Source organism: Serinus canaria, chromosome 12 (genome assembly GCF_022539315.1).
Source record: "Serinus canaria isolate serCan28SL12 chromosome 12, serCan2020, whole genome shotgun sequence".
In the NCBI taxonomy this organism is placed as follows: Eukaryota; Metazoa; Chordata; class Aves; order Passeriformes; family Fringillidae; genus Serinus; species Serinus canaria.
In genome coordinates, this window is record NC_066326.1 from 3,698,792 (window position 1) to 3,716,652 (window position 17,861).

The 17,861-nt window shown below is 39.9% G+C and overlaps 1 protein-coding gene across 1 annotated transcript; it reads left to right on the forward strand.

The window, feature by feature from the left end:
* The first annotated feature begins 209 nt into the window (after positions 1–209).
* EIF4E3 (eukaryotic translation initiation factor 4E family member 3) lies at positions 210–15,176 on the forward strand. The gene is made up of 7 exons (XM_009091307.4): positions 210–283; positions 7,713–7,785; positions 9,683–9,777; positions 11,804–11,864; positions 13,081–13,147; positions 14,176–14,331; positions 14,823–15,176. The coding sequence occupies exons 1-7, from the start codon at positions 210–212 to the stop codon at positions 14,852–14,854; spliced, it is 558 nt and encodes a 185-aa protein (XP_009089555.4). The 3' UTR covers positions 14,855–15,176.
* The last annotated feature ends 2,685 nt before the right edge of the window (positions 15,177–17,861 follow it).

A 17,861-nucleotide genomic window follows, 5' to 3' on the forward strand; every position in this document is an offset into this window, starting at 1 on the left:
GAGCCACCCATGCTCTCCAATGGTCCCTCGGTCACGTCCGTCTCTGTCATCATCCTGACCCTTTCCTGTCTGTCTGTCCCTCCCTCCCACTGCATCTTGTCCCCGTCTCTCTGTCCCTCTCGTCCAAGCCCGAGTTCCGCTCACCCCCTCCTCTCAGCGTCCCTTGTTCCCTCCCCGCGCCCCGTCCCGCCCCCCGCCCGCCCGGGGAGATGGCGCTCAGCCCCCCCGAGCGGGACGCGCCGGGGCTGCCGCTGCACTCGCCGTGGACCTTCTGGCTGGACAAGTGAGTGGAGCTGGGGGGCGGCGGGAGCTGGGGAAACCCCCCAAATCCGTCTAGGAGGGGATGCGCATCTCTGGGATGAGCGGTTCCCTCGTCCAAAGATTGGATGCGGAAAGTTAATGCTGGGCTGCGAATGGGAAACGTCCTGGTGCCTGTCCCCATCGAGGGGGTCAGGAGAGGTTCCGCGTAATGAAACTGGCTTGGAAACGCTTTCGGTTCTGTAGTTCAGCGGACACACGTTGGTCCAGGCACCGTCGGTGCAGGTTTGAGCTCTAAATTTAGAGCTGATGCGCGCCAGCCCCGGGAACAGAAGGGTAAAGGTCGTGCTTTGCTGCTGTGGTTTGTGCCAGGCTGCCCCAGATGGACCCGGTCCCACCGACCATGACATGCCGAATCTCACAACTCATTAATAGCCGGTTTGGCTCCCGCAGGTGATCAGTTCTTGAATTCCGAAGTGATACGTTTTGAAGGATTGGCTAAATTTATTAGTTACCTGCAGGCTGTTATTACACTTCGTTTGCTTGAAGTTTGAGCCGCTAATGCCGTGGAAAGAGGCTGCCAAGGGAGCTCACCCCTGTGGTGCACACAGCGAGGCATAGGGAAGAAGTGCCAAAGTCAAAACTGAAAGTTTCTTACCAGCATTTGATGTTGTTTTCCTAGCATGTATTTTCTAGCATCTTGTTATTTAATTTACAGCTTCCTTTTCTCGATTTTTTTGGTGTATTCTCCTTTCTACCCACTCCAGACAGCAAGTTTATCAGCTTTTCTGCCACTGAATATACTACCCCATGCTATTGGTAAAATTCTCCTCTTTAGTTATTTTTCTGATAACTTTCCAACTCATGACAGAGAAATAACAAGAAACTGTTAAAAACTCAGGTCCAGCAAATCAAATCTGATAAATAAACCCATCAATTATTTCTGATTATTCCTTGTGACGCAGTTATGGTCAGGTTTGGGTTCTAAGTTGAATTTTTGCTTCTTTGTTTTTAAAAAGCAGCATTTGAACTGGTGTTTAATCAAGTCACCAGCGAGGTGTGTTTGTTTACATAAGCCATGTGGAGATAAGCATGTCTATTTTTCATAATCAGTGTCAGCAGTTAAAATCCATTTTGAGTTCCTGAGTCCTCTCATTTATTTTTCTTAAGTCTTACTTCCACAATACTTTAGATGCTTAAAATTCAGTTATTCTACAGATTTTTTTTTTTACTTTTCAGATCACACGTAAATGCATTTAATTAGTACTGTTGTTTCTTAACTTATAAATCTAAGAGTGTATATATAAAAAAGGGGGATCATAAATACACAAAGCTGTATTTTCCTTACCAATAACAGGGACAGTATAATGACAGCAAACAAGACATGTTTTATACACTCAGAAATCATTTAAGGTATTAAAAAGCAGACAAGAAACGGAACCGTGTTCTTAATTTACTGCTGTCTGTGGAAGTTCCTATCTCTGTGCAGAGCCTCACAGAAGTGGCTGGGACATTTATTGGTACATCCAGAGATTTGAGGGAGGCTTAGGCTTGTATCAGTTGGACTTTCTGTAGAATATAACGGTGGGCACTTGTTTAACCAACTTCAGTAGTACCTAGTGTGGAGCAGTGCTGTTTCCTCAGGAGATGATATTGATTTTTGACTGCTGCTACATTTTACCCTGTACTTGCAGAGAAAAGCAGGAAGAAGTGATGCTTAAGGATAAATAGATGTTGAGATGGATACATAGTTATCTCTTTCTATTAAATTACTGTGAGAGAGATCCATGACATACAATTTTAAGATCTCTAAAACATATCTTTTCATTAAGTCATGCTGTTAAAATAAATATCCATCAGCTAAGTGGTACTTTCTGTAGCAACTAGTGATGTGCTACCCTTGGGGTTCACGGCCTTGCTTTTATCATAGCAGCACTGGATCCATCTCCTGCTTTAGAAGTAAATGCCTTTATTTTATCTATATCAGCACTTGTTTCTGTGAGTGCCTTGGCACAGGCTGAACATCTGGAGGCTGGCATCTTGTGGCCAGGTCCTGGTTCATTGCCGTCATCCCACACGTGTCACAGGGCAAAGCAAAACAAGGAATTAATTCACTGCTTCCTATGTACAGGTAGGTGTTCAGCCACCTCCAGGTGAGCAGGGTTCCATCCCATGTGACTGGGGAAGACAAACACCATCACTCCAAACATCCCTCCTTCCTCCTCCTTCCCCCCCTTTATATACTGAGCACAATGTCAGATGGTCTGGAATATCCCTTGGGTCAGCTGGGGTCAGCTGTCCTGGCTGCGTCTCCTCCCAGTTTCCCATTGTTTTGCAGGATCATGGCCTGCTTGCCCTGTTTTCTAGCCTGACTTCAAACAATGTCCTTTAGACAATCTTAATTCTCTTGCAAGAATAGTTTAACTCTTCAGTATCTTTGTGAGGGGAAATATGTGCATATAAACATTGTCAAAAAGCAGTGTTATTTGTCTACTCCAGGAAAGACAAAATATTCTTACATAAGGTATTGTCCTTATGTGCTGATTTTTCTCTCTGTATGTTGTAGATGAGTTCTATATAAAGCTGAGTAGATACATTTTGAAAACGGAACCATTTTAATAATGTGTTAATCTTCCTAACTGAACACATCAGATATTTGAAACTAAACTTAATAATTTCCCTTCTTCCCTATAGCAAAATTTATTTATCTAGGATCATCTATTTCATCTAGTATAGCTTATGAGTAGGTGGCTTACAATGAAAAATGATGGTTAATATTATAAGAATGTTCAATCCAGTAAGTGCATTTTGACAGGCTTTGATGGCTTGAAATCAGTCTTTGTATTCAGAATGGATTACCAGATTTATTTGGTTGCCACAGCATGTTTTTTACTTTACGCTTTGTAAATAAATATTTTGCTTATTTATACCAAAAGCAGTTGTGGCTAAGTACTTACAGGGGTATTTTCAAAACTGCTTGGCAGCTTTTAAAGCTTCCGCTAAAGCTGTGATGAGATTCCCACTGGGAAACAAAGGCCAGTGTGAGCACATATGAAACAACTTCTATACTTAATTCTTTTCAGAAAAACAGAAAAGCTACAGTTCAGCATCAGAAATTAACATAAGCACAACCACCTGGAGCTTTATTCATGGATAAAACAATGGAATTTATCTTTGCATCCTTTGTTCTTTATTTGTGCTGGAATAATGAAGGAGTAGCAAAGAAAGCTGGCATTAGGATTCATTTTGTGGAGATTATTCCTCTTTCCACGTTCCTGTGTGATTCACCACGAGATGCTGTACAGTGGCTCTGGCCTGATTAGGAAACTCGGTCCAGATACTGCACTAAATTTTCTCCTATAAATGTTCTGATGATGCAGTGCCATCACAGGGCATGAAACAGACAGACCAGGAGAAGCACAGAAATATTTTATGTGCAGGCTCTCCATGGGAAAACCAGATGCATAACTGTAGGTGAAGTGGTGACAGAACAAGTATTTCCACCCCCAGAGGATCTGTCAGTGCCAGGCTGGTGCCGTGATCCAGCTCCTTCATGTTCCTGTGCTCATGGGGATTAGCAGGGCCTGTTGAGTTCTTGGAAATGAGTTGTTCACCATGGCAGTACCTGACAGGTCAGCAGGGCATATTGGATTATTTGTATTGTTGATGGCAGTATTATCTGAATGGGAAGAATCCAATAATGGCTTCATTTCGAGGGTCAATATTTGCAGGCTCTTGTTTTGTAGTACCACGTGTACTGAAGTTTTTAGTAAAGTACACAATCGTCTCACTACTCCTACCTTAAAGTGCAAGTTTTTGTTGGAGAGTTACAGAAATAGGAATTTCTAGAGATTCTTTCCCTTGAAAATCATCTGTCATTTCTGTTAACTTAATTTAAACTTAACTTAAAATGTGTACTCAACTAAAAATAAAATAAATCCCAATTTCATGGGTCTTCAAGGCGTAAAACTTCTGAGTGGATCTGTTGAGTTTCTGGGTGAAACAGAAACACGACAGATTTGTCAGCAGTCTGGAATTCTGTAGGAAATTCAATGTTTTTTTTCTTCACTCCGTCTGATTAAAATACGGTCCCTGCGTTATACTCATGCATTAAACCAAATTTGTGCAGGTGTAAATTCTGGAGCAAATGATCCTGAACTTTTAAATTGATGCATCATAATTTTCTCAATTATGTTTTTTTTAGTAGGATTTTGGTTTGGCTTGATTGTTTGTTTTTCAGATAAAAACATTTGGGTGCTTATGCTCATATCCATAAGTGACTTACGCTTTCCAGAGCTGAATGAAAGGTTGAAATAACACTGTAATCTGGTGGGCCTGGAGCACTTACCCAGCAGGGTACTAGGAATAAATGGTCACTCACCATAACTTCTGAATTAGGTAATTTTCTGGTTGGTTGGTGCTTTCTGCCAGCTGATCACAGTTTCTCTGGAAAACATTACTTGCAACTATCAAAATGAACCATTTTATAACCTTGGAGTGGTACCTGTCTTAGCTGCTCTTTTAAATGGGATTAAATTTGCTAAATGGCTACCATGATGAGCTAGGTAACCTTTGAAGGCTATGGCTAGAGAATACATTTTAAGCTTTTATTTGAGTAGACCTTACTATTGAAGCAACTCAATGGCAGTATCAGCACGAGGATATCAAGTGGTGATAGTATCTGTTGTACAGCATATGTAATGCCAGATGCCTTGGTGACTGCTAAGCCACCAGTGGCAGAAATAGTCCAGAAGAGAAGTAAATTCTTGGCAGTGGGGTGAGACAAAAAGAGGCAAAATTTATCTCAGGTTTTGCCTGTTTCCATTCTACATGGAACAAAGCCTTAGTAGAGGTGCTAGTATGGTTAGCAAGAAAAGAAGAAGGGGTAGTTGGTAGAATTCACTACTCTCCATTGACAAATAGTTAAATGACTTCATAAGTTTGAAAGTCTGATTGAACTTACTACCTTTTTTGTGTGCTTTCAAAAGTAATCTGACTGGCTCTGTTTCTGTAAAATACTGTGAATTTCTCTTTTTGCTCTTTAATGCTGAATATCAAGTGTACATGAAATGCCAGAATACACACATGAAAAAAGCCCAGACCCCCAAACCTTATTATGATAATTCCTTTTATTACGCTGATGACAGTTTTTTTTTGTTGTTGCTGGTTTTAAGTTATCAGTTTTTTCATGGGAGCTCTCATAGTTCATGAGCCACTGGGCTACCAGCTGTGCCATGGCAATTTCTTGTTGATTTTTTTTGCTTGTTTCCTGCCAGTTCCACCATGGTAATGTGATCTTAGTTTGGGTAATTAACAGACAAATAGTAAAGCAGATGTTTTACTGTTTTATACTGAAAACTTGGGAGGTATTTTTTTGCTGGTTTTGTATGTATTTTTAAAGCAGCTTATTTTAATAGGAGTCTTGAAAAAACCTTAGAGCTATTATTAGACTTTTGAAGATGTGATGCTGTTTCAGGAGTTTTGCATATTAAATTTCTTCCTCTACATGAATATCTAGGGTTTGCCCAGAGCTTCAATTATATCTGTAACAACTGAGAGTAACTTCAGTGTTTCCCTGGACATATTTCATGCTGATCAGATGTATCAGGGAGGGATGCTGAGATCTGGTTTGCTTTTATCCTTTCTTCAGCTGGTACCCGAGCAACAGCTGCGTTTTCTTCTGTTTCCTTAAACCCGCTCTCTTGCTTCTGTTTCCAGATTTAGTAATTTTACACATTTTTGTTTCCTCTTCTGAGACACAATGGGAGGTTGCTTTTGTCTTTGATCTTCGTTTTTCTTTAGAAATCCTACTTCAGCTTCTGAAGGGAAAGAAAAATGTTTCTAGTTCTAAGAAATTGAATGTGCCTTAGCAATTTTGACCTCATTCCCCCAAAATTGTGCCTGTGGGATTGTGTGCTGGGAATTATAAGGTGGGTGTTAGGATGTTAATGCAGTGACAGGAACACAGGGATTTCTGGGGGTGTGGGATGCACCGTCCCATGTCTCACGCACTGAAGAGTCATGGAAAAGATTATAAATAGAACCATTTAGGTTGGAAAAGACCTTTCAGATGATGGGATGCAGCTGGTGCTGTGTGTGCCTAAAGGATCACAGAATATCCTGAGTTGGAAGGGACTCATGAGGATCACTGAGTCCAGCTCCTGGCCCTGCACAGGACCATCCCCAAGGGGCACACTTTGTGTTTGAGAACATTGTCCAAGTGCTCCTGGAGCTCTGGCAGCCAGGGGACCATGACCATTCCCTGGGGAGCCTGGGCAGTGCCCCACCACCCTCTGGGGGAAGAACTTTTTTCTGATATCCAGCCTAAACCTCCCCTGGCCCAGCTCCAGCCGTTCCCTTGGGTCCTGTCAGTGGTCACCACAGAGATCAGTGCCTGCCCCTCCGCTTCCCCTCATGAGGAACTTGTAGACTGCAACAAAATCTCCCCTCAGAGCCCTCTAGGCTGAACAGACCAACCACTCCTCTTATGGCTTTCCCTGAAGGCCATTGAGGGAGAGAAGCAGCTCCAGGTGGGAGCTGGTGATGGTCAGTATGAGGGGGAGCTACAGGAGCTGATCCACGACTGGTGTACCAGGGTGTCTGGCAGCGAGACCAGCCCAAGGATGTCTCACTGGATGCCCAAGTATGTCTTGGCTTTACAGGGCGTGCTGGTGGTAAATGCGGCTTGAAGGCATCAGTGCCGGCGGTGGAAGAACCGCCTGGAGTCACGGAGGTTCCCTGGGTGCGTTGGGTGCCATAGCCTGACCTGTGTGAATTGTGCTTCCCCTCAGCCCGTGCGCGTGTCCCACCCTCCAGGGGCAGCGAGGAGCTCGTGGCGGCTGTGACCGCTGGTGAGGGCGCTGCGGGGCTGAGGGAAGGTGCGGCCGTGCCCCGCCGTGCCCCGCCGTGCCCCGCCGTGCCCCGCCGTGCCCCGCCGTGCCCCGCCGTGCCCCGCCGTGCCCCGCCGTGCCCCGCCGGCTGTGCGCCTGCGCCACCTAGCGGCCCGCTCTGAGGGCCCGGCGGCACAAGGTGTGCGGATGAGCGTTCCTTTCAAAGTGTGGAGCACCGGCAGCGCCTTGAAATGCTAAAAATGGGGGCTGGAGTGTATTAAATGCAATTGAAAATAATTCCGGGGTAGGATCATGCGGTCCCGTTCTGGTTACCTGTGAACAGCAGAGCTTTGATGGTGTGTGGTAGCTCTGAGGGCAGTGCTGTGCTGCTTGGCTCAAACTCCTGATACTTCTGTTTAGTTTTATGAATTCCTGGCAAGTATTAATTTATTTGAACTCCAACTCCTATCTTTAAATGATTCGTGATAATATGGAGTTGGACTTCCTCTTTGACATGTGAACGTTTCACCTTCACACTCACGCAATTCACATTCCTTCTCCATCTCCCTTCTCCACCTCCTTGATAAAATAAATATTTTAATTAATCAGTGCTTTGTCTTCAAGGTCACTTCCTGGTACAACAGCAGCTGAATGTGCATTAAATTTGAAGAAGATATATACAGTACAAACAGTGCAGGTAAGGCACCTGGCTCTGCTACAGGAGCTGCCACATGCTATTAATGTAACTTCACACCTCAAGTTTTGTTTTTCCTCCTAGGATGAGTCACACCTGTGGCTTTGATTACCTGAGGTGTGAAACGTGAGTGGTCCTGGTGTTGTGTGTTTGTATTACTGAATCAGTGTTTGCATTTAATTTGGCTTTCTGGATGGGGAAAGGAGGAGGAATATTGGATTGGGTATGTGGATTCTTAAACCTTCCTGAATTTCCGCTAGTACACTGAATATTTGATGTACTTTAAATATCTTTCTAGCTTTTTCTTCTTTTTCTAATACAGAAATAAATTGTGCAAAGACTAAAAATTGCAGCATGTGGATTTTTTTTTTTTTTTGGTGGGGTTTCTCTCCTTGAGTATGTATCTAAAAAAAGATTCTATCAAACCAAATTAAAGGACCCTTAAACTATGTAATACTTAGAGCAGTGAGAAATTCTGCATGTCTGTGTCATCTGCCATTGCCTAGCAGTGGGTATCTCTTGTAAATAAAATTGTATTTCTGTTTTAGTACCACAGTTAGCATGAAGTGTGTAGCAAAGTGGCATTTGTCTCACCTTAGTAGTAAACTGACTATTTCACTAAATCTCTGAAATTTTAGGGTAATGCCAGACCCTTCTCTTTGAGAAGCACACCTGTAGCAATCAACTGAAGTTTTAAATAAGGCTTTCTCATGAAGGTCTGCACAACTTCATACATTGCATGAGATTTCCAAACACAAAACCTTCCAAACCACAGCCCTAGTTCAGGACAAAAAGAGCTCTCAAATGTTTCCACAGCCATGTACCAGTGTACTCTCTGCTCCTTCTTCTGCAAGTAGCTTTAGGGTTTGGGTACACAACCATTTAAGAGTAATATCATAGTTGAAATGGGTATTTCATACCAAGTTTTCATATTTTTAGTAGTCTTCAATTTCCTCTTGTGGCTGGGTAGAGGTAATGGCTGTCAGGCAGAGTTGCCAAGGGCCACAAAATTTTATCACATAATGTTGCAATCCTTGTTTCTAAAGTTGTACTAGTGATTAAGTATTAGATATTACTTAATGTATTAGATAATACTTACATATTATGTCTAGATAATACTTAATGAGTTGCACTAATGATTAATACAGCATCACCACGTGTTGGTGCATCTTAAGTCTTCAAAAATCCTTTCTATTCCCAGCTGTTGGATAAAGAGAGAAGAGATTGGAATCTTTTCAACAATCCTTCCCTGTTGCTCACTACTGCTTTTGGGTGCCTTTTTATCCACCCCAAACCTCCCTTCTGCTTTTACCAGCAGAAACATTGGGAAGTAATCCAATGGTTCCTGGTAACTTGAATCTTTGCATTTCTTCCCCACTCCTGTATTAACATGTGCATCTCAGGTTCTTTGCACCTGGTTGAAACCTTTCACTCAGACAGACTAGTTCGTCACTGGTTAGACATTTACTTCACCAGCATTATTGTTTGTGGTGTTTTTGTAACTCAGGATAATCATAATGACACTTAAGTGAAATCTTAAGTGAAGCAAGGTGGATATTTGATATATTTTTATCTTTTTAATATGCTAAGGAAGTTTTATGTACTGGTTTGTTCTGACATAGTCAGTGTAACTCTGGTTTTGATGATTTTTTTCCCTCTGGATTCAAAAGGATAATCTGAATTTGGACTGCTTCCCTTTTTTCCACCTTCATATATGCAGGATTGGCAACTTAAAAAAATAAAAGTAAAAATGATTCTGTAAGAAGTTCCTTTCAGAGCATTTTATTATTACATTCTCCAGGAGAAGGATGTGTAATTGGTTCAGAGGAAATTAGCAAGGAAATAAATCTGCATGAAACACTCTCTTGTGTTAATGCAATTAATATTTTTCTTTTTCAAGGATTTCTGGAGTGTCTACAACAACATTCCTCCCGTGACAAACTTGCCTCTGAGATGTAGCTACCATTTAATGCGGGGAGAAAGGCGCCCGCTTTGGTACGTGTGCTGTCGTCAGACATTTCTGGGATTGGGCACTGGAAAAACTTGAAGGAGTGAAAGGTTTGGGACAGGAGGGTCTTGTTTCTGTTGGCTGCAAACACCTGAACTCAGGAGACCAGTGAAAGAAATACCCCGAGGTTCTTGTCCAGTTTAAAAGTGACTTGTACCAAAGAGTCTTTATTAAAAACACAGACTGTAATTTCATTGTCCACCTCTGGAAATAAATGTACAAAAATAGATTATGAAATAGAAGCTGAGGAATTAGAATATGACTCTGAATTTCAATTTAGGAATACACACAATAAATTACTTCTATTTGAATTTTTTTAGCTTGCACAGAATTTTCTTTCCACTGAAGCTAGTGAAATAATGGTGCAAACAACTGATGGTCCTTCACTCCTTTTTCACCTGTGCAAAGGTACAGGTGAAGTCCATGCTTCATTTGCCTATACATGCCCATGCACCCTGGATCAAAAGTAATTTAAGACATTATGAGGTGATTCATTGCAGCAAATTCCTACTTGATTGTAGGATAGTAATGGAATAAAATATAAATAATTGATGTTTTCCTTTCAGAAATCAAACTTTGCATCCCTTCTTCCTGTTGCAGTTCTGTTGCATCTCAGAGAACCTCAGCACTTTCTGAAGAGTTTCAATCTTTTTGGCATCATTTACGTAGATTGTGATTGCATTAGGGCTCTTTAACTTAATCATAGTTGTCTAACTTTGTGGTGACTCACTACAGGAGACTTCTGTCCTAATTTACTGGAAATGTAAATTTTCTAAAGTGAAATGCATCTGAAAATCTATGTTACTTTTCTGAAAATACTGTGACTTGTCAGGATAGCTAATCTGGGTATGAGAAAACATTGATATCTGTATAAATCCACTGGACCATCATGTCCAGGCCTTCATATCTTTGTAAGGATGAATGAGAGCCTTTAGGGGTTTGATTTTTTGAGATTTTAAAAAATATTTTTAGTTTTCATTTGTTAAGCAACTTCTAGAGGTCTAAAATGCAAAGATCATTTCTGAAAATGAAACACTTTTTTAAGCCTATCAAAGTAATTTTGCATTTTAGGAAAGGGATTGCAAGAGATTGACCTCATCATCAGTAATTTCTAACTTTTCAATAATTACTGCCAAGAAGCTTTTCTCAGATTACCATTACAGTATCCTGGCCAATTTCAGCATTTTATATCTTTTTCTTTTAGAAAGAAAGAGAAATCCTGAAGTAAGAATTGAGGAGGCAGATTTTTGAAGATGCCTTCCCAAAGTTTTCCCCTCTTTTCCCCAGCATCTGTCAGGATTGATGGGAGACCATTAATCCTGAGGAATCTATAGGTATCACACTGGGTATAGATATTCCAAAGATGAATTTTTAAATTATTCCTTTAATTTGGCCTTTACAGAGTTTTAACAGGAAACTAGAAGCCCTAATTTAAAGTCTTAGAAAACCATTGTGACAGAATAAACTTGAGAAGCTCACAGATTAGTGCACTGTGCCTTTGTCATTACAAGGCAGTTTAATGGTTACATCTGCCCTGACCTGCAGCAGCTCCAGTCTTTTTTTAATAAGGGCAATTAATTTTTAGCTGTCACAAAACTGAAATGAAGTGTGCTCATGTTCTTTTATTAAACTGAATAAACGGAAGAGTAAAAAGCTGCTTCTGTGAAAATATGCCAGAGGTTTTCCAAAATTAAAGGTTACCATAGTAAAATGTAAAATTGTTTTGTGGCTTGTTCCCATGCAGTGTGCAGCCACTTCAAAGATGGTCTGTAGTCAGGGAAAATACAAGTGTTTTCCAACTCACAAAACTTAGGAAAAGGATTAGGTGTTGAGAGATACGTTTCAGATGAACAATGAAAGAATTATCTCTGATGTCAGAAGTCAGAGTCATGCTGCCTGGAGTTAGTAATTGCATTTCAGATGGGATTTTTCTGGGAAAATTAAACCACGAACACAGGGTTATCTAGATGTGGACTTGAATGTTTATTTTCACTGATCTATTTCCCATAACAGGGAAGAAGAAAGCAATGCCAAAGGAGGTATATGGAAAATAAAGGTCCCTAAAGAAAGTACGGTATGTTACATTGACTCTTTACTCAGACCTTGTTTAGTAAGGGAGTTTCTTTAAACTCTCTTTGATAAAGCTGTTGTAAAGGTTTTTACTTCTTACATCACCCAACACAACAACCAAACACTACTTTAACTTTCATAACCTTTTAAAGTCAAAGAGCAGAAGTTTACTTTCCAATAATTACGTATCTCTTGCCTTAGATAACGGAAAGCTACAGTGTTTCAATTTGGAAACATGGTAATGTATAATCACCTTTGTTCTCAAGACTGTTTGCTTATAGGCATACAAAAAAAAATAGAAATACTTTTCCTGATAATCTCTGCTAAATTATATATTTTTTTAATTTAAAAGTGTGAAAGATGAAGTCTATTTGGGCATATCCTTGAGCTCTAATGAAATAACTGTGTTTCTCTTTGCCTCTCTAATCAAATGCACGTGAGTAACTTCTGTGAACTGCCACAGAAAGGAGGTTTGACCTCTTCACACATGGTGTTTATGTGTGTAAGTGTGCTCTGGATCAGGCCTTTAAACAGAAAAAGTGAAGTGTCAGAAAAATGTGACAGCCTTGCAGAAGGCATTAAATGCTGAAAGATGGTAGTCAAAATTTCAGCCCAAAGTTAATTGATTTTTGCCTGTGGGCTTTTTCCTTGTGAGTTGCAGCTTTCCTCCCCGCAGTCCCAAGTGGTCACAAAAGACTGAAATTGAAATTGTCTTTTTCCTCCTATAATCCAAGGTGTGAAGATTGTCAGAAGTGACAAGTGGTTTGGAGAGCCTGAATTACTGGGCAGTGAATTTAGGGACCCCAGAGGCCTTGTTTTTCAGAGGCTGAATGACAGCCCCTTTTTGACATGAAGATACTTTTGATCTCTCAAAATATGCTCCACATGGCCTCAGTCACTTCTGAAAGGTTTGCTTGAAGGTGAACTTCAACCAGCTTTCAGTGCCTTGTAAATAGCAAAAATAACACCTTTATGCCTGATTATCTTGGGGTTTTTTTGCTTCATTCTTCATCAAACGTGGGCACAGCATTTCCTTGGCTAAGAAAAAACGTCTTGTACAGACCCAACATTTAATTATATAACACAGCATGCACTTACAATAAATATTCCTTTTTGTCTAGACAACCTCAGAAAGAGAAGACACTTAAAACTGAGCTAGAAAACCTAACTTTCAATATAAGAAATAATAATATGAATGTAATATTTTTCTGCCTCCTTAGGCTGCAGTTTGGAAAGAGCTACTGCTAGCAACTATTGGAGAGCAGTTTACAGATTGTTGTGCAGCAGGTAATGATTGAGACATTTCCCCATCATTCTTTTTGCCGTATTTGCTTCTCTTCTAAGTATGAATATCTGATTAAAGTGGCTGTTACAGTGACAGTGAATATCCTGGTAGAAATTGTCTTTCACTGGCTATCATTCCACGAAAAAGAATGGCCTTTCTCAAGTTTACAGAGCAGGTCAGAAATAACCTTTTAAATGGACTCTCACACCTTTTATACACTGATAGGGTTCTCTTGGGGTCACTTTAAGCAAATATATGATTTTCTGATGTCCACAGAGGTGGTTCTTGCCCCTGGCCTTGTACTTCTGACTGACACCACCTTTGTTAGTGACCCTTTCCTTAGGATGCACAGAGCAGCTGTGCCATGGAGCTCACAGCTGGAGCAGCCACTGCTCCCAGCTGTGCCATGGCCATTGAGCTCTCCACACAGCTGCATCCTGAGAACTTCACACTTCAGTGTGAAGAAAGGGCTTCTTCAGTGTAGCACTGAGTTACCAGCACTGGCAGCAGCAGCCTGACTGGGGCTTTATTAATTTCATGAATTTTGTTTTATTTTTTTCTGTTGCTGCCTTGACAAAATGTAAAGGAAAAAGAGAGTAAAGTCTGGAAAAGCTGGTGTCTGATCTCCACCAGGTACTTTTCCTGGGGTTTTAGTTGTTTCACTCATCCTCCCATTTCTGCTTGTAGACATCACTGTGGGTAATTTGTCTTTAGTAGTTCATATTGCTGACCTTACTGGAGGGAGTCTTGTGATTCCATTCTAATCAAATCTAAGAGTGCTAATAGCAAAGATGAATAATCCAATGGCACTTTATAAAAACACCATGAGGTAATATTTCCAATAACTTCTTTCTGGTAACTACTTTGTCTGGTTTGAACATTGGTATTTTTCTCACTGGAGATTGCTCTTTTTTTCACATCTTTATTTTTTTTTTCCAGCTTTTAGGCACTGTTTCATAATACATAAGTAGCAAATTAGACATGTCTCACTTTTAAAGTATTCCTTGATGGTTCTTCCCTTTCTGTGCAGATGATGAAGTAATAGGGGTTAGTGTCAGTGTTCGTGACCGTGAAGATGTTGTGCAAGTCTGGAACATGAATTCCTCTTCAGCAAGTGAAGCAAAAGTTTTAGAAAAGATTCATAAACTTCTTCCACACACATCTTTTAAAACAGTCTTTTATAAGTGTAAGTATTTTGTACTGTTCATTTCTGCCTTCACTAGAAAAACAAGATGCTGGTAGGGTATTTCTATGGAAATATCCTGCCTGATTCATCATTAATCACTTAGGAATGTAGAAGCTGACTTTGCATTAAAATTATGTCCCTTCAATGTAGAAGTTAGTTATCATTCAAAAGATATTTTAAATTTCATTGTACAATCTGTTTTGTGTTTAATGTGCCTGATTCCCAAAACAAATTAAACAAATCTCTTAATAACTCTCAAGAGTTCATACTGTCCAATTTAAGCATTAATTTAGAGGAACGATTTTCAATCAGGATTTTAAGGGATCTCATATTTTCGGCTCCCTATAAATGTATTATCAAACAGTTGTTGGCACATTGTGTTCTCCCTTGACTGATTTATACATTTTTATCTTCTCTGTTTTTAATCTCTTCAACTCCTTGACAGAGTTTACATGTTTTTCTATTCATTTTTTTCTTCCTCTCTTCCCTAGCCCACAGAGAGCATCATGCTTTTGAAGGCTGATGTGAAAAGCATTGAGTGCATTGTATGCCAAGATCATTTATTGTTATTTGGTGTTTTAAGATGGTCTGGACAAGGAGGAGGATGGTGGAAGCCCTGCAGAAGTGCTACATGGTGTTGGTCCTTTTGAGTTTCTGACATTTCACACTGGCCTATTGCTACTGAAAATGAAAAAAACCCTGAACAGTTGCCTTGACCACCAAATACATGATTCATTGCTTCATTTTGAGTTGGCATTTTTAGTTCTTAGCTGTTTCTCTAAAAAATATTTTGGCCACTTGTTTGTTCACCCTGATTATATTTGTTCCCATTTCAAGATAGTTGGCTTTTTCTTCTGTGCTGTACTTAGTGAAAAGCAAACATGCAGAGATGCTATGCTGCTTTTCCAAGATGTGCTGTACATAGAGGAACCCTGGCTTGGGGAAATGTGTTTTCAATTTTCACTTTGAAACATTCCTATCATGTTAAAGTTTACTCACTGGTTTGTCCCAAGAGAGAAAGAAATTGCACTGCATTTATTCTAATGTTCAGTGTAATCTGGTCTTGCACTGACAATAGCACGTACCATAAATGTAAATAGAAAAAGGTACCTTAAATGAGCAATTAAAGAAAACACATTTATATTGGGACTAACCCTGTGTAGGACGATGTTAATGTCTTTTGATTGTATTGATTTCAGAAGAGCCCTTGTTCAGGTTAGAATCAGAAATTTCTCAGTAGGAAACCCTGCAGACTCAACACCTCATACTTAAGGTTGATAGAGTATTTATGGTTTTATATTCTATGCTGTTTTATGGTATCTTTCTGTACATCCATGAAAAAGTGTCATGAATAATTTCTAATGAATTGTACAAACTGGATCCATTCCTCCCATTTCCTTAAGTATGTCAGACCCATGCCTGCACCTACTAGGTCAGTGTCAGAATTGCTGCTTACTTCAGTGCAAAGGAAGAGATCCTGTTGTCTGTCGTTTCAAGCCCTCAAAACTTCCAAAGTGTCCTTTTTAAAATAAACAAAAAAATACAGAAAAGAAATTTGTGTTGCAGCTTGAATAGGAATATAAACAGTGTTAACCTTTAAATGTTTGTCTCTGTTAACTATTTGAGGTCTTTTAGTATACTACCAAAGATTGATGTGGTTCCTTTAACAAGAAGGTGAAAAGTGGAGATGAATATACCCTCTGCTGAGCACTCCTTCATACTTTAGAGCTTTTTGCCTGGTAGCTCTTTAAGTTGCACTGATTTCCACATCTTTAGTATATTAAGAGGCAGCCATAGAAATCAAATAAATTTAAAAATAAGTATTGCACATTTGAGATTTTTTTTTTACAATTTTATCTTGTACTTATGACTTTAACTTGTATTTATGGATTAAAACTGTGTAGTTAATGAGCATTATTAATTAAACGCATTTTCTAAAATCCAAGCATCTTGCTTCTGTAATTACTTTCTGAGATGAAATGTTACTGGTCCTGCTTTTTCGAACCTGTGTAGTTTACATTAAAACTTACTCTCTTAAAAGCTGTTTTGTTCTTAGATTAATTTTTTTTCAGGGAAGAAGTGTGCAGTACCAGTGGATACTTGCAGGGATGTACCTGGACAGCCTCCAGGCCTGTGTGATGGAGGGGAAAGGTGACTTCAGAGAAGTAAGGGTTAGAACACAGTGAGGAGAAATGTTTTCAACTGCTTGATGAGTAAGATTTCTCACTTGAAATATTTCCCTATCTTTGGAGGAAATGTAAGTGGAATACTAATGGAGAATTAATCATGTACCTCTCACTCTGCTTCCTTTTACTTTTGGAAACAAGCCACAGCCTCTTATTTCTTCCCCAGGTTTGTTTTCAGGACGGATGTTGATTCCGGTAGAGCTGGAGCTGCTGGCAGAAGGGGCTGATCTGGTGATGTCACTGGAACTTTCCCGTTTAAGGTATTACTTTATTCATCCAACTGCAGGCAAATATTTTTATGTTGTTGCCTTGTGTGCCTCTTTAATCCTAAAAACCTCTCTGCTTCAACATTGGGTAAAGACTTAGACATCATTCTAGCTGTAGGGTAGCTACAGGTCCATATTTAAAATTAATACAGTCCTGACTAAATTTAACAGGTCCTGACTGTCAAGGTCCATATTTAAAATTGTTGTAAATTTTTCATTCTTCTAAGTTCCTAGTCTCTAAAATCAGGGATTCTATTTTTTTCCATATGCCTTAATTCTGATAGTAGTTGTTAGTATTACTTAGATTAAGGGTTGATGGATATCTTCTCAACTAAAATTCAGTGTCTCTTATGCCACAATCCAGGACTGGGCTTGGATCAAACTGGCAGTGCAAGTTCATAAGAACATGACAAATTGCATATTGGAATTTTGCAACCATTGATTTAAAGACTTAGTAGAATTTTTGAACTGTCCTTTCATCCCTACATCTTTAGGGATGTATTTATACCAAATCACTTTGAACAGTTAATTTTTATACTCTTTTAAATAAGGATTATTTTCACCTGGAGATTTGCTTTATTGAACTTGATTAAATGAGCCCCCTAGTACTTAAAAATCTTCTAAATTGTTAAAATGGATTATCAGAGAAGTGCCTACAACTTCCTATCAAAATTAATTTCTGCTGGCATTTCAATGTAAAATGAAAACATTTAACTTCCAAAGAAACTCCAGACTGAATGAAATGAAAGAATGAAATGAAAGAAACTGGCTTCCCTCTTGGGGTGGGAACAAGCCCTGGTTGATCCTTTCCACACTGGAATGGTGCCTTCAGGCACTCTCCAGAAAGGCTGAATTTTTTTCTGTAACTGGAGCACTTGTCACATTTATCCAGGCTGTTCTGTGAATTTTGTGGAACTATCCTTGATACATCTGGGAAGCCAGGTGAGATGAGAGCTAAGAGGTGAGTTCTGGTTGTGTTTAGAAGTGTTTGTAGCACCTTGTAAAAGTGTTCACTGCATCCTGCTGGGGAAAGCTTGGGGGTTGCAGGGTGGTAGGTGAAGGGTGGAGCTGAAGGGGC

Coding starts and splice junctions, on each gene's coding strand:
- EIF4E3 (XM_009091307.4), top strand. CDS start 210: ATGGCGCTCAGCCCCCCCGAGCGGGACGCGCCGGGGCTGCCGCTGCAC. Junction 11,865..13,080: donor AGGTCCCTAAAGAAAGTACG/GTATGTTACATT, acceptor CTGCCTCCTTAG/GCTGCAGTTTGGAAAGAGCT. Junction 13,148..14,175: donor TACAGATTGTTGTGCAGCAG/GTAATGATTGAG, acceptor CTTTCTGTGCAG/ATGATGAAGTAATAGGGGTT.